The sequence below is a fragment of the Dicentrarchus labrax genome, unplaced genomic scaffold (genome assembly GCF_905237075.1).
Source record: "Dicentrarchus labrax unplaced genomic scaffold, dlabrax2021, whole genome shotgun sequence".
NCBI lineage: Eukaryota > Metazoa > Chordata > Actinopteri > Moronidae > Dicentrarchus > Dicentrarchus labrax.
This window is the reverse complement of record NW_026136720.1, coordinates 34922327-34940063: the sequence shown is the minus strand read 5'-3', so window position 1 is coordinate 34940063 and position 17737 is coordinate 34922327. Positions and strand designations below refer to the sequence as shown.

The 17737-nt window shown below is 36.7% G+C and overlaps 1 protein-coding gene across 1 annotated transcript; it reads left to right on the top strand.

The window, feature by feature from the left end:
- Nucleotides 1-17357, top strand: LOC127352679 (uncharacterized; the record flags this gene model as incomplete). The annotated part of the gene is given in 25 exon segments (XM_051381264.1): nt 1-335; nt 435-561; nt 1649-1810; nt 3613-3750; nt 4208-4359; nt 5067-5170; nt 5264-5453; nt 5827-5958; nt 6117-6260; nt 6476-6611; nt 7467-7617; nt 7928-8064; nt 8694-8805; nt 9191-9254; nt 10095-10298; nt 10450-10592; nt 10767-10930; nt 12429-12550; nt 12667-12764; nt 13340-13476; nt 13881-14005; nt 14266-14411; nt 15115-15217; nt 15671-15804; nt 16525-17357. Coding segments are annotated over 24 exon segments (3237 nt in total). The 3' UTR covers nt 16637-17357.
- Nucleotides 17358-17737: the final 380 nt, after the last annotated feature.

Here is a 17737-nt window from a genome sequence, read left to right as displayed (position 1 = left end):
TCGATAAACAGGCTGAATTTATAAAGAACTTTTATGCACTAGGTGAAAACCGGAAGTGAATACGCTGTTTCTCCGCAATTACCATAATGCTGAGAATACTGGCAAACTCTTTAAAAAGGAGGCTGTGAAACAACTTGAAGAAGAGGGTGCGCCAGAAGAGTCCAGGTGGCGGGTGTCAGAAACTCTTTGTGGATTCCTCATCCAAAAATCTTCAATGCGCACCATATTCTGTGTGCACATTTCGGTTTCGTTTTCCGCAGAAGCCACACCATACAGCTCTAATAAAAGCTGGAAATAGAAACTAAACTGTTGCACTCGATCTTGGACAAGTCAAGGTAAGTTTGCCTAAATAGTCTAACTGCCACAGCTAGAGTAAATATCACTATTATGACTGTATATTAATAATGCCTTACTCTGCTGTGTGTCTTTGTTAGATGGGTTCAATATTCCACCTACTCGAGCAGCACAGACTGCAGTCTCACTACAGGAAATTTTGTGATGTTGGAGTGAAAGATGAAAGAGATTTCCTTGATGTCACAGATGAAGACTTGAACTCCATCGGTAAGTTACTGATTGTAAATAAGTGTAAAGTTGCGTTCTCTGTTTTTGATGTCACTATACATGAAAACATGTCAAATATAATCAGTGTGTGTTATTGCTACTTATACGGAAGATGTTTCCATGTTTCCTATTCACATTAAAAGGCAACCAGCAAATATTTACATGACATGAGTCATGTAAATATTAACTTTGTTAACTTTGGTCTAGAAGCCTAAATAACACAAAGCCATGTAGGAAGAAAGAAAGAACTGGCAGGTAGTAAATGAAAAAAAAAGTCTGAGCATAAGGAAAACAGGTTGTTATTCAGGGAAATTTAATGAGTCATAACCCAGTGTAGCACACTTAATGAGGATTGTCTCATGTGTCTTGGTTTTATTTTCCAAACAACTATTGGAGCTTTGCAGTATCTCCACTAGAGCTGCACAATTAATTGAAATATTATCAAAATATATATGGCCAAGTGCAATATCCAAATAACAGCAGCTGTAAAATGTGTGACAAACAGCATTATACTGTAGTGAGGGATTCCCTGTTGTATGTACAAATCATGTTTTCCAGATATAAGATATATGTTTGTTACAGACCCCAATAAATGTCATATGATCATGATTTTAACAGTTTCTTTCAGTGAAAATTCAATTTGTAATGCAAGAATTATCATTCCAACTCTAATCATGTGTCATAATGCAATCATAATATCTTTAAAACTAATTACAATATGGTTAATCTACCATATTGTGCAGCCCTACTCTGCACAGACTGTGCAAAAACATACATAGAGAGAAGTAGTGAGGTGAGATATAGGTCAAAAATAGATGGATTGACAAATAATACAGTAATATGTTAGTGAATTATTTCTTTAATGGTCCTCCAAAGCTATAAAATGACTCTGAAAGCCACTGTTCCTACAATTTTTGCAGTAACTATTAATTTTAGAATTGTTTGTTCAACAATATATATTAAGTCAAGTAGGATAATGGTCCAAATGGAAACAAGAAGAGTTAAATTTCCACATATAGACATGAGGAATTAAGGTTGTTAGAAGAGCAGATATGCATATTAAATTGTTGATCATATTTTCAAACAGGATTAAGCCAGGTGGAAAAGAATCGTTTTTCTACCATGAGAAACTCCATTCGCAGACTCAGAGCTCCTGCAAACCCAGCTGCAATGTCTGTGAAAAAGTCAATGGAGTCATACTGTCTGCAGTACATGTACCCCAAATGTCCTGAGCCAAAATACATCAAAGGTAAGAAATTTGCGTAATGTATTGAATTTATTTGAACCCTCTTTTCAACAGAACTCATACAGTAGGTTACAGTTGAAGAAAGACACACTATCGTTCTGTGTACAGAGAAAATACAAAGACAATAACAACTAATTAGAAGCTGGGAATTGCAGGAACACGTGCATTTAGGATGATTACATTACTTCTGATCAGTGCTGGAAATGGGCTGGTACTCACCGGTTTTGATTACTGGCACTTAAGAGTTTTGTCCACGAGTAGCCCTACTTCTTATCTTACTGAGTAGTACCACCTCTGGTGAGCCCCCACCACTGAGATCTCAGACATCTAGACCTTTGCTGAGGGCTATACAATATAAATCGTGAAATGATTACTTAAGTAACTACTTTGGTGCACCAAAATCCCCTTTGCAAGTTCAGTTTTTGGACCTCGGTATTTTTAAAAAGCCTTGTTCAGCAATACTTTTGAGGTACTCCTACACACCTGTAACTGCTTCTCTGTATAAACACATCGCTAGCTCAGACACAGCACTGACAATGGCCTTGTTAAAATGGATAAAAAAAGCATAGACAATTAGGGTTATGTTTTATTTAGGGTTAGGGTTGTGCTGAATCAGAGACTTCTTCTGATCAAGGGGCAGCTGTTGCTCAGAAGGTTGCTGGTTTGATCCCTGGATCCTTGCCAAAGTGTCCTTGAGAGAGATACTGAACCCCAAATTGCTCCTGATGCTGCATGTGACTAGAAAGGTATATAAGTTAAGTCCATTTACAGTAAAACCTAGTGTCAACAACTTTTCCAACACAGCAAAACATCAAGCAAGTGCAACAACACAAGACCTAGTAAGCAGTTAATTTTATTTACTAGTCCAACAGCAAGAAGGCCAGCTTCCTCCATCAGCGTCCTCTTGATACTCTGTCATAGAGAGTTGAGGCGGAGCAGCTGGAGGTAGTTAGATATTCCTACCAAATGTTTAAATATCTTTGTTTGAGTCACAGGGTTGTGTTTGTTAATAGGCTATTGTACAAGTCAAGTCTTTCACCATAAATCTAAGCACATATTATGCTACTTACAGCAGGGACTCCAACTAGCTGTCAGCCTTAAAGACTTAAATTCCAATGCCCAGTAAAATCATTGTCATCTAAATCTGTAGAGCAAAACTAGAAGCACATATTTGCATACAAAGATTGCCACTGTTAAACTCAATTAATTATTGCACCCTAGATAAATGTTCATCAGTTTTATACAGCTAGCTAGTTTGGTCCAGACAGAGATATTTCAAGAACCATTGAGTGGATAGTCATGAAATGTTGTACAGATGTTCATGGGACCTGAAGATAAATCCTACTGACTTTGGTGATCCTCTGACTTTTCCTCTTGCTCCACCATGAGGGTGACATTGGTTTACCGTGAAATGTCTCAGTAACTACAGTATCAGATGGATTGACATAAAAGTTGGTGCACACACCATGTTTATACCCCAGGATGACTTGTGATCATTTTGGTGGTCCCTTAACTTATCGCCATTGTCATCAAAAATCTAATTAGTATAACACTGGTTATGACCTGCAAAACTAATGACATTCCCATCAACCTCAGCTGTACTTTGTGTTTATGTTGATGCCTGAATACAGCCTCACAGAGCCGCTATCATGACTATACATCTTGTTACCCAATGTTTTCCCTGTAATCCAGAGTTAAGGGCTGTCCTCTGTCAAGTGTGTATCACATATTACATCATACATCATTCTTTGTATGACACCCATATACTATTTTATATTTTTACCAAGATCATTTTGAATTTGCAGATATGGATCCTGCACAAAATACAGTTGAAGATCTGATGTTGAGGATCTGTCACTGTGAAAGTGTTGATACATCCAAAGGTGTCTGTCTCTACACGGTGGATGGAATGCCTTTGACTGATGATCCATTCTTCAACACATGTAAGTTAATTCAGTGCAAGAGGTCATTATTCAGTGTGATTATGCACCACGGTATAGGATTTCTGAGGTTATTAGGCCTTCACACAAATGTTTTTAGTGTTTTGTTTTGGTACCTTTTCCACATAAAACTGTGCCAAGCTACATATCAGTGAAGAGAAGAATTTATAAAAATACAATATTGAAATATGTCTTTTTAAAATTGTTAAGCCAGTATGTGGCCCATCTAACCTCACAGATCTGTCTCTGATACATTGAGATGGTTTGGTTGAAACATGCCAAAATTTCCATCAGGATTGTGTCATTTTTCTAAAAACAAAAACCGATGCCATCAGAATAATTAGGATGAGTGGCTTGAAATCAGGTGGCTCAAATCCACTCTGTGAGCTCTATAGGTGGTCAACCAACTTGAGTGCAACATCGTATGTAAAGTGGTTATTTTGTTTTTGTTCACCTACAGGGTCTTTAAAAGACAGACATATTGCAAATGGAGATGTAATCTATGCAATATTTACACCAAAGGAGAACCTGAAAACAGCTCGTCAAATGTTGACGCAAGAGGTTACTGAAAACTATGGAACTGATACAGTTCGATGCCACATCATGCTCAAGGTGAGTTTTAGTACCGTACAGTGCTGTAGGACATTTCTCTCCGCAACTTAGCAACATAATATATAGATTAATAGGTTGATATGAATAATATATAGGTTTGGGCTCAAATTTAAGTTGCATATCATGTAGTTGAAACAAAAGTCCAAACCTGGGCCAGAAAGAGGTCTAAAACCTCTCACGGACAATTCACTAAAATCACTTTTAAGATAACTAATTGGAGCCTCAAAAATGCTAAGAAAAATGCTCCAGAGTATGACGTGAAAGAGTTTATTGGGTCAATAAAGTCAACACAGCAATAAACACAAGAAAGGTTCTGGACCTGACTGACTTTCTGCTCACAAACTTTCTGAACTGGAGCTCCTCCTGTGCTGTGTCTTGACCTTTTTTTTCTATCTTTGGGCTACTGCTGACATGACTCTGTTCTACAAATCTTCTTGTCAAAATTGAAGATAACATAGTTCACATATATATGATTTTAGTTGTTTTTTCAGTGAAGAATTTCCACTGTCAATGTAATCACGTTTTTACCATATCTTGTAGCCCAATAATATTTATTTATTTATTTGTCATTTCAGCTTCACAATTTTACCACAATAATCTCCTCTTCCTGTCCTGTCCCTATCTTTACTCTCACTAATTAGAATAAAGAAAAATGCAAAAAAAACCCTTTATTTTCTAAAATTTTTAAAAACAAACATTTGCCACAGGGAAACTTCGAGGTGAAAGTGGATTTGACCAAGGACACAATAACTAATCTGAAGAACAAGCTTGCAAGTGAAAGTGGAATCCCAGGACATGTCCTTCATTACAAGTAATTCTGAATTATAGCAAGGCATACATAGTATGGCTTTTGACCCTAATTACTGATAATGATTCTGGTATGTTTATTAAATCACAATTTCAGAGGTGAACATGGCAGTGGAAACACACTGGAAAGTTGTGGAATCTCAGATGAGTCCACGGTGTTCTTCTCACTGTCTACGTTTACTGAGGAGGTTCCAGACCAAAGAGAATTCTTCACTAATGATGTCGAGCCCTCAGTGCAACAAACCTCCAAAGGAATCAGTGCCTTCTTGTCTTCATTTCATATCATTGTAAGCAGTGTTTCATGCTATATAGTTAAAAATATTAATACATTTTTGTGGAATAATTTGCATATATATTGAACTGCTCACATGTTTATTTTGCTTTGTGCAATCATTTCCAACCACTCAGTCCTCTTTTGTCTCAATTGTTCTAGATTACCATTTTATTTTAAGTTGTCTTTGCCCTGAAGTAATATTACTATGTATGTGTGTGTGTGTGTGTGTGTGTGTGTGTGTGTGTGGGGGGGGGGCATCATAATCCAGTTCCAAGAAAGGAACTACAAACTGTCTTTATTAACAATTTTTGGAGCCCATTCCTAACAATGTGCACAATATAGTTTGTAATTATTTTATATTTGTATATTTATATTTCCCACTCTAGAAAAACACGAATACTGGAGTTTCATACAAGAATTTGATTGGCTACATACGAAAACTGACTGGATGTAACCCTCTGGCCCAAAGTTTGTACCAGTTACTCTGGAAGAATGAGACTATATCCAGAAACCAGAAGGTAAACTATACAAGATGGTGTAAGATTACTTTTATTTCCTTTTGCACTGACGTTTTTGAAAAGTGTTCATTCAGCATTATTTATTTTGTTTCAGCATATGCCTTGAGAAAATGTTATTTTCCTCTTTCAGTAACAATAGGTCTTTTCTTTTCCTGTAGATCGCAGTGGTTGAAGGCTTGTACATGCTCTTTAGAGAGCTTTTGCCACAGCTTGGAACAAAACGAGGAGAAAAGATCATCGAGGACATTGATGTCTTTGAGTATTCAACATACTGCTGGGCATATATCCTGTCAGAAGCAAAGGTATTCCCACATTAACAAGGCAATGTTAGCAACAAAAATTTGTACAGACCCCACCACATCACTAGATCTGGACCTGTCTTAAAAAGGTTTCTCATTGCTTTGGGAAATGCATATAAAAACTTTTGCATACAAAAACGTTACAGAGGAGTGATAAACTTCCAGTTCAATGTTTCTACCTAATTCCCTTTTCATTATGCCTTGTAATATTTTGACAGAAAGAGACATCAGAACATGAGAACTATGCACCATTTTCTCTGATGTCTGAAGAAGGCAGGCGTTACTCTGATCCAGTCACTGTACCTGGAGTACCAGGTGTCCTCGAAAGAGCAGTTGTACTTCAGAAAATCAAAGGTAAAGTAAAGTGCAATTCTGGTTCAGAATTGTGTGAGCAGACCTAACAACTACACATTTTGCAAACCATTTATGTATTTTGGTTTGTATTCAAGTTTGAGTCCTTATTTTTGTAGTTTGGTAACCCAGCACCACAGACTAATTTGCATTTATGAAAATGCCTGAATGGCCAATAACAAACTAATATTGACCTCTAACCGCTAACAATGAAACATCACATTTTCAATATGATGGAGCATATGTTTCTCCTCAGATTTCTAAGTGTTGAATATATTATTTAAATCAATAGTTTGAATCTACTTTTAGTCAGTGGTACTCAATACACAAGTCCAGGATATGAGACTGCTGTACCAAAATACAGGTTTTATTTACAATGACTGACCAGTGAGTCTATCCCAAACAAGAGGAGATAAAATCTCCATAGCATTGACTGGGTCTAAAAACCCAACAGAAGGTGCCCAAGAAGCATCCTGACCAGCTCAACACAAAAGAGCAGCAGCTTATGCTGTATCCACAATCTCATTTTTTGGTCACTAACCAAAGCTCATGACCATTGGTTGGAAAATAGATCAACTGATAAATTGATAGTGGTGGTTCTTCAATGGCATTGGAAATAATGCAGTGGGTAGAGCTGGAGGTCAACATCTTCTACCAAAATAAATATTCTTTATTAGGGATTAATTAATTAATTAGTCATTGTATGACTGTATGAAAATGTCTTTGCTCTTTTGATGGGGTCATTGATGTCACGTCTCACTCCAATTAAAAACATATTTTTTTCTCACTTACTTGTCATGGAGTGATTATATGTAATTATTGACATTCTATTTTGAATTTCTCTTTTCTTCTGTTCAGATGGCGAGAAGATTCCAAACTGCACTGAAGAGTGTTTGCAAGAAATATCACTCAAAAGAGCCACTGACACTGAGAAAATTCTGCTCAGCGTTCACCCGTCAATTAAAACATATCATCTTTGGATTTCTCATGACAGTGTGACTGGGCAGAAGTATGTATCAAATTTCATGTTCATGACAGCTCATATAATTAGCAATAATAAGATAGTTGTCATACAGATTCACACATAAAATGCACAGATTGTCACTCAGCTATCCAGACTGATCAATCATTAATTTGTGTAATTGATGCAGTGTAGTAGTAGCCTTTACAAATTCCAAGAGTATATATAGATTAGAACCACTACTTTACAGACTAAGTGAAATCGGGGGGGGTCATCTCATTTGTGTGTGTGATAAGTTGATGAGGTTCTCACAGTATTTACAGTAACTCAATTAGTAACCCTTATAATTGAATTATAGCTTTCACATAGATACTGGGAAGAGTTTTGGAGACATGGCAGAAGAAATGAAAGCTTTCCCTCAACTCAATGTGACTCCACCACTTCTTTTGAAAGATCTCGGTATTACTGACCAGCGACTTGTTTTCCTGAGTGAAGGTACGCAGAAATCGGATTCTGAATGCCTAATTTCATAAAGCTAATGATTTTACAAACGCAAAGAAAACAGTCTATATGTAAATCTGTAGTGTTCAAGGACATTCAATACATTATAGGCTGATTCAAAAAATGATGGCATATGACATACGATAATAAGATTAGACATTATCCACAGTGATAGTACAGGAGCAGGGAATGAAGAAAGTTTCAAAGTTTAGGAGCCACAATTTCAAAGTCACCATCTCCTTTAGTTTTAAAGGACCAGTGTGTAGGATTTAGTTGCATCTAGCTGTGCTGTGAAGTTGCCGATCGCAACCAACTAAACACCTCTGGCATCTGTATTTGACGAACCTGGGAATAAGAACAGGCTGTGAAGAGTGTATGTGCTTGCTCATGGTGGGAACGGTTGGATCTCTGTAAATTATGTTAAAAGGAGTTTGGTCTAGAACTGCTCTATTTGAAAAGTGTCCTGAGATAATTTCTGTTATGATTTGGTGCTATACAAATAAAATTGAATTGAATTGAATTGAATTGAATTGAATTGAATTGAATTTTTGCTTTTGTGCTCCCTGATGTGTAATGTTGGCAATTGGTCTTGCTGTTCTTTAATTACTTTAATTTTTTCACAGACAACCTTGGTGTCTATTTGACTAAAAACAAGGCAATCCCTGCACTGATTGAGGTGTATGATTGTCTGGCTGGCAAAACCAAAAATGTGAATGTGGACGTATTAGCAGCAAAGTGAGTACTTAATTTTTTTGTGTACTAAACTCCATTAAATATAAAACCAAGATAGAAAGTATATTCTGGCATTCATGCAGTTTGTTCAAATCAAAAACTACAATATTGTGTCTCCGAATTTAAATTAATTCAAATTTCCTCTGTCTTGTATCAAAATGGCAACCACGCTATAAAGTAAATATCACAATTGGTCATGAAAGTCAGACGTTTATGTACAAAGGTAAAGATATAGAGATGTAACAACAATGTGCTGTATGAACCATTTAATAATATTAACAGAGGCACTAGAATGCCCCAACTATTGTTATCTGCTTTTACATACAGTAACTATTATCTCAACACTTTAAGTTTAAATTTTTGATAAAATTCTTCACTTTTCATGCAGAACTGGTGACCAGAGGGACGATGATTCATTTGTCACAACCAGGACTCCAAAAGAAGCCATTATGGTAATGTTGATCCTCTACTACTGTGCATCTTTTAATGAGTAACTAGACCCAAAATATCTGGCTCAATGCACCATCCAGTGGGCAGAGTGAAACAAGCAGGCATTGTTTATGAGATGTTTGTGTGCACAAAGACAGCAGCTCTCATTTTTAACTGTCCCACTGAATGGGGTCAGATATTGACCAGGAGATCTGTGAGTTATATCCTGCATACATCATGCATCAACAAATGTAAAAAGTCAGTAGCTCTGAACCTCGGTTGGAGACTTCTATCTGATTTAGCCTGGATTGTAAAGTAGCTGGTAACATTAACAAGGTTTAACAGACTCTGGCAAACACAATGTCCAACATGCATAAGAGATTAATTTCTCATATGACCTTCCAGAGAGAGAGTCAGATATAGAACACACATATTTTATGTCAGATAGACATGTCCTTTCCACAGGGAAAAAAGTGAATGTCCCCCTCATAATTATTCATAAAAAAAATTAAGTTACTTATAGTAGTACATCTTTTACATATTTATTTTATTTCAGTACCCATTCATTCGTGCAGATGGTTAATACTCCACAGATTTCTACAACACATACACAGTGGTCTTAGCATTCACTCTTTCTACATTTATCACAAGAACAAGCAACAGCAAAGAAAACAGTACCCCACTGTGCATACTTTAGTGGTCTATGACATAATAACCATTCAAAATCAACACATTTGTTGCTGCGCTCCTCATTTTATTCTCTCATTTCTTTTTTTAAACAAAGTTGACTGGATCCCTATAAAATGCATGCTTCAAGTTGAGCTTCATTTTTCTCAATCATATCTTGATTTTAATCTCATCAGGTGCTGATAGATACAAGCTCATCCATGGGAGAAAAATGCTATGGAAGTGTGGAAATACAGAAAATTGATGCTGTTAAACAGCTTTTTGACAACTTTGCAACACGCACCATGGCTTATGATTTTCATCATGTCATTGGCCTTGCGAAGTTTGACTCTACAGTGGAAACTCTCCACACATTCACAGAAACACTGGAAAAGTTCAAGGTAAATACAAAACATTACACGTACCAGATCCTTGTTCAGGTCAGTACTGAAGGTTGAGATGTGTTCTGTCTGTATGGTATATAGCTTGGGCTGCTCAGCCATGAAACAATAGCCTACTGAACCGAAGTTGTTGCTTTTCACACTTTCCTAGGAACACGTGCACACCCTTCAGGCAAATGGAAGAACAAAGCTGTATGATGCCCTACAGCATGGAATGCTTGAGTTGGAAAAAGTCAAGAAGTTTCCAGACTGTAAACGTCGCATCCTTTGTCTCACTGATGGATACGATGTTGGGTAAATCTCCTTCTCTAAACTAGCTGTCTTTTTCCTGAGAAAATTGGTAACATAAGGGAGTTATGTGACTGTAGGGTGGGTTGGTGGGGTAGGTGTTGGTTACTCTGAGGAATAAAAATGTAAAACACCTGCAAATTGTATTATGCTTCCTGAGAACATATTCTTTGTGCATAGATCCTCAAACAAGCCAGAGGTTGTTACTGCCAACCTGATCAAATCTAACATCATCGTGGATTCAATTATTCTTGGAACAGAGGCGAACAATCCTCTGCAGAATCTGTGCAGGGCACTTTCGGGCAATATGTCTTGTACTCTGCGCGGAATCAGCAATGCAACAGGTACAGTAAAACCTAATTGAATGCTTTAGAATTAATGTTATGTTTCTTGTGTCTACTGAGTCTTTAATTTGAGCCAGGTTCTATAATCATAACACTACATAGTAATTCGATTTTCCAAGTCAACTAGTAGTCGTTAGTTAAAGCCAATAGTCGTTCCACATTCATGATATTAATTAAATTATTTAAATGCTGACAGAACAAGCAGTAATGCTTCTGAATGTGTCAGAACAAGCAGCAAGGAGACTGAACATTTAGTTAATTTATTTCAACACAGTGTAACATCACACAGTCTCACAAATACTGGTGGACTCATCGATAAAATGGATGATGGATAATGTTAACATTTACTTATAAATTAACTTACTCTGAGTCTGTGAGCCCAGTTCATGCTCGTCTGGTTCTGTTGCTTATTCCGGCCCCCGCTCACTGCATACATTAATGTCACATCCTTTGGATTTTCACAGAAAATTCAACCTGCATCCCTACATAGAAATATATTAAGTACGCAGGTGACAGACAAAGTCGGGTTCAGAATCTTGGAACCTTTAATAATCTGTGTCAAAGACTGATGATTTGCTATATTGATTGCTTTCCAATAATCAAGAAAGCAGTCTTACCTAATATAAGCCTATCAAAGGGCAGATGCCAGAGAAGGCAGAGATAGAAACCAGACTGTCCTCGCCAGAACACTGTGTAGTTTGATTCTGCAAGCAGCTTATTACGAAACATATCAACATTTATTGTTAGCCAGCAACCTTTAGTGACCATAGTAATTATGATTGGAGCAGTACAAAGATTGAGAAAGTCCACATAAGGAGTCATGTAGCAATTGTTTTATTCTACGTTGTACCACAAGGTGGTGCTGTGAGCTGGGGCGAGTATCGTTGTTACAGACTATAGCTACGATGGAGCTGGTTCCTTTCTTCTGTTATTAAAATCAGAAAAAATCAGCATCCACCGTTCCATTATCCAGCTCCATTTTGCACTAAAATACTTTACGTCATGTGACTAATGTCATTTAGTACAAAAACATTTATTTTAATGCAAACGCAATCTTTTCCAAAACAATACCATGAAGGTTTGTGCTTACATAATGTCTTATGGTCCCTGTCACAGGTACTCTACACCAATCATATCTCTCATTTCATCCTATTCTGTTGTTTAGATATAAGGACATGTTAATAGGAACACATGAGAGTAACATGCTGCTGTAGCAAGCATCCTTTGATGGACAATGAATTATAACCTTCATTTATGAAGTAATTGGTTTTAGAAACTGTCTGCCAAGCTGGGAAAAATAAATTGTTATTGGAAGCTGAACAATTACTTGTTTAATTTATAATTTTGTAAATTAATGTCAAAGGGTGATTCAACAGTTGCCTTTGACTAGTCATTACTAGGAGGTAATGGTTTGGCAGTGACATGAACAAGTGTCTTAAAGGGGTTTTAATAACACATCAGTGGTAAATTAACTAATTTAAATCTATATTGCATTCAGGTGGTTGCTGTTTCAAGCCAGAGACAAGCAAAGATGGTCTGAAGCTATTTGAGATAGAGACGGTTCTCTCTTTGGAGATGAGGAAACCCAAGAACAAAGCCGACCCATCATGCATCAGTACAGTTAGTACACTTATTTTTGTCTACAGTTCAGTTAAGTGCACTGAAAATTACACCAACACGAGTCGAGTTGCACATTATAAGGATGTGCTTATTAATTTGAGTTTTTCTGTTTTCAGGGTTTCTTAACAGCGATCTCTGCTGCCAATGGGTATGATGACTCTCCAGAGACTGCTTTGCCAAGCCAGATAAACAGTAAAGTGACACTGACAGAGAGGTAACAGTCTCATTCCATGCCTATGTGGAACATGCTGACGATTACTTTGTTGTATGTTTTTGTTTCCATATGTTTTGTCAAGATATAAGAATGAGCTGTCAAAGGGTGAACTCAGAGGTTGGGTTTGATCTAATTATACATTTTCTAGAGATACTTTTTTTTTTAGTAAAGTTAACTGAAAAAGCCTCTGAAAGATTTGGCTGTAATTCAGCAGAAGAATAGGATTAGTTTTTGGTGATGACCAGACGGTTGCAGCATTATACAATTTCTGCTTTATACTATATATATATATATATTATATTTTTAGATAAAAAGTCATTAATTCAGAAAAAACAGAGCAGAATGTCAATGCAACATGTTTCCGTAAAATATATTTACTATGATATTAAAGAGAGAAAAATGGTAAATCGCTTTGGTGTTTCTTCAACTAACAGATAAATCGACATTATAGCACTTATAGCACTAAAGCCTGATGGTTTTCAAAAGTTTCATGAGCCCAGTAATTATAAACTGATTAAATGATAGCTATATTACAATGTTTGTATTAATATTTAGTCACTAATCTTTCAAATTAGTGCTCTGAAAAAGAAGATCCAGGATGCCAAAGTTGGCCAATTGATGGAAAAGGACAAACGTATCCTGGAGGAACTAAGGAGCCTGCATCGTGACCCACATCCCTACTTTAGTATCTTTCCATCAGAGTCTGACTTCAGTAAGTTCCAAACAAGACCAATGCATATCATGCATGACAGATGATGCATCATCATATGATGAAAACAACATAAAATACATAACGATGTAAGAAGATGAAACTGAAGAGAGCGAGACTCGACCCTGTTTGAAGTTTCAGTTAGCTTTGCAGAAACAGCCGATAGAAATGTCCTTCAGAGAAACAAAGAGAGTACTTTTTTATACTTTGTGTAAATTTCAGAGCCTGTAATTTTTACTTTTACTTGAGTAAAGAAGTTGAATCAGTACTGTACTTCTTCTAAAACAATGTGTGTACTTTTGCCATATCTGGCAAATTCAGTCAATTCAGTTAATGCAATATTGGGAAAAGGGCAAAACTAAGTTTGTCAGAGTAAACCTTTCAATCTTGTTTTCTAAACTTTTCAGCATTCTGGAAGATTATCATGGAGGGACCTCCTGACACACCTTATGAGAAAGGAGTCTTTGAGTTGTTCTGCCAGTTTGGTGCTGACTACCCAGTGAAGCCTCCACTTGTTCGCTTTGTCACACGCGTATCCTTCCAAATAAAGAACAGCTTCAACCCAGGAAAACATATTATATGTGCTCATGACTTTATATAGAGTTCTCTTAGTCTTCTTGTTCATCTTTCATGAGCACAATTAAGAAATAAAAAAATGATGAAACATTGGTAAATGAGGCCCATAGATGGATTTGTATCCAGAAGCATTGTTTCAAAGAAAATAGTGTGAGTTTGAATAATTGTAATCAATATGTACTTTCATGGCAGTATAATTTTCTTAACATGAACAAGGTGTACCACTGTAATATTAACAGTGTGGGGCGCATCTGCCACAACATATTTGACCGGAACTACAATGCCCAAATCACTGTGAGAGATATCCTCAATGCTGTGTATGGACTGCTCATCATCCCTGAACCTGAAGATCCATTGGACAGGTTCTATTCCAACACACTCATAATACTGTACACACATACATACACCCATACTGCTGATATAAAAGAGATCTACACCCATCAGCCATTACATTATGAGCACTGACAGTGAATAACTCTTGATTATCTGGTTATGGCTCCTATCAGTGTGTGTGTGTGGGGGGGGGGGGGGGAACATTTTGTCCTCAGAGTTGATGTGTTAGAAGCAGGAAAAATGGGCGACGTGAGTATCTGAGCGACTTTGACAAGGGCCACATTGTGATGGAAGACTAGGTCAGAGCATCTCCAAAACTGCAGGTCTTGTGGGGTGTTCCTGGTCTACACTGGGGAGTACCTATCAAAGGTGCTCCAATTAGGGGAAAAGAACTGGAGACAGGGTCATGGGGGGGCCAAGGCTCATTGATGCACGTGGGGAGTGAAGTCTGGCCCGTGTGGTTCAATCCAACAGACGAGCTACTGTAGCTCAAACTGCTGAAACAGTTAATGCTGGTTCTGATAGAAAGGTGTCAGAACACACAGTGCAGAGCAGTCTGTTGGTATGGGACTGATCGGTGTATATACATAATAAATTGACTCAATGTCATTCACTCATATATGAGAATTTTACTCATTTGATAAATGCTGACATAAAGGAAAAAACTACATATTGAGTTTTGCTTTGGTAAATAAAGCACTTGAATTAAAAGTGTGTCTCTTTCTGTGGAAGCATTCTGGCCGAGGAATTCTTGACCAGCCCTGAGAAGTACAAACAAGAGGCCAGGAAGCACACCGAGGAAACCGCTGCACAATCACTGGATGATATGGAGAAGGTAAATGAACAATATGTTTGTTAGTTCGAGTTCTACAGGGGATAGACAAAAAAGCTGCAATGCTTGATAATAAAATGCAATAACCATTGCAAAATACACTCCATGAACACCTGTTATATTACCCATTACCCACCAAAGGTGCTTTCAAATAAGAGAATCAGTCTGAATATGTGCACATAGCAAATATACTGTAGCCTAAATCAGAGCTCAGTGCTTGCACAGATCAACAGCTCACATATAAGCTAAGGGCTGTTGTAATGTGTTGCATTATGTTGACAAATGTTCCTGATACTCTATCTGCCCTTCTGTTTACAGTATTTATAATAACTGGCATATTATCTTATTTTTTACCTTATATTACCTTTTAATTACATTTTTATAGTCGCATCTTTGTTACACTGGTACATTAATATGACATGTTGATATTTACTGTCTTTACTTCTGATTTGGAAGAAATGGGTGGACCCTGGGAAACGCATACCCCCTCATCTGATCTGTCCACTCACCAAAAAGATGTTTAGGGATCCAGTAGAAACAAAATACGGAAGCGTGTATGAGCGAAAGGCCATTGAACAACACCTCAAATCGTAAGTCTGGTAAATTTGTATTCATTATTGTTATGAGGTTTCATTTTATTTAAATCCCTTGAAACATTTCTACTGTATACAGCACACTATAATGTCATTATTAGCACATTTGCCTTGGAGTACCTCCCCAGTATCTACCTACAGTTTGTGTTTATTTTTGTAACAATAACCAGATAGAAGATAGCAAAAACCACAGAAGAAGCCAGTGAAATTTGTGATATAGGTATCTATGCAGGTCAGAATATACTGTATCTGTCCAAAGCTTGTTGCTCGGTTTGGACGCGAGACTTCAAATTCAGAAAGCCTGCATGACAAACTGGAAGTGAGATCCCAGACAGCCATACGTTGTAACCCAAAAAGGGAAAAAGAAATCTAAAATACAGTAAATTATTGTTCCAGTCCACTGTATGTATGTGAGTTTTAGGGTAACCACTCATCAAAGCCGTATCATGTGTGTAAATCGGCTCATGAGAGGGGTCTATTTTTATTTTTATTTTTAATATGACACTAATTACCTTGGAAATAAATGTCCAGAATCTGGATCTTAGTTTACACTCCCAGAAGCAGTGGGAATCTTTTATTATGTCTCCCTCAGTCTGTTCCAATGTTCAGATCTATACCTGAGCCTGAAACCTCAGCCATTTAAGAAAGTAAGCCAGCAAGGTTAAATTCTGTCTAGTTTACCTCCACTTTTTCTACTAACTGAACATCGTTTTACAGAAACAATCAAGATCCACAGGACCCAGAACAACTGCTCACCACAGCTGATCTTAAACCAGCACATGAGATGAAGAAAATGGTGAAGGATTATCGCTCTAAACAAATTCAGTAAACGTTAGAGCTACAACGCTGCCATTTTACATCACTTTCTCAAATAAACACAAATTGTCATCAAGAAAATGTGGAAATAGGAAAAAGTTAACTATTCCACTAAATGCAAGTTCATGTTGTCACATCATTCTGTGTAATCCTTTATTGTACTATTAATTACTTTGAGTTACACAGAAGAATAGTATAGTTATGACAAACTGACTCTGATTTGAATTATGTAAAAAAATCTTAGATTAAATAAGTTTCATATTTTAGAAACTTCTATTTTTATATTGTAGAGCTCATTCTTAATGACTTACATTCAGCACAGATGTTCCACCACCAGCAGTGACAGGATTGTAATCTACTCTCTGACTGACAGCAATAAACAGGCCTGTAATTTGTATATTCATCTATGCCTGAGAAACACAATGTTTTTTATCTGTAACTCATACTGTTCAATTATACTCTTAACTGTATGTCAATAATTACTGATTGATCCTTTACCCTGAACAGAAATTGATGATGATTCACGGGGGATGGGCAGTGAAATGTCTTCTCATGTTGTCTGAAGCACAATTTCTCTATTTTTGCTGCTTTTGTTATAATTAAGATTTTCATGTCTACTGATGATGACGTTGGTAAAAACCCTGAGTACATAAACAGTGAGCTTTATTGATGCTCCTGTGTTTGACTGTTTATGGGAAAAAATGAATGAAAATAAAAGTAGACGAGAAAAACTGCTCGACTGTGTTCAATTCACCTTTTTACTTCAAAGAAAATCTGAGTGGAGCTGTGTTGTGATTGCACTATAATAATCTGGTCATGATATTACAAATTAACATGAAAACTAAAAAGGTGTCCTTTTGTATAAACAGTTAATAGAAAAATCTTTTTATTCACAGTCACAGGTTTGACTGACAGCTGTTATCAGTGATTTTGGTTTTGAATATTTGAGCAAATCAAAAGGTTGAATAATAATGACAGACTGAATTTTATATAAAAGAGATGTTGCAAAGTGCTTCAAAGGCCAGTAAAGACAAGATATTAAGCAAAAACACAAAAATAAAGGAGCACAACAAGGAAAAATATTTTAAAAACCCAATATAGAATTCAAATACTT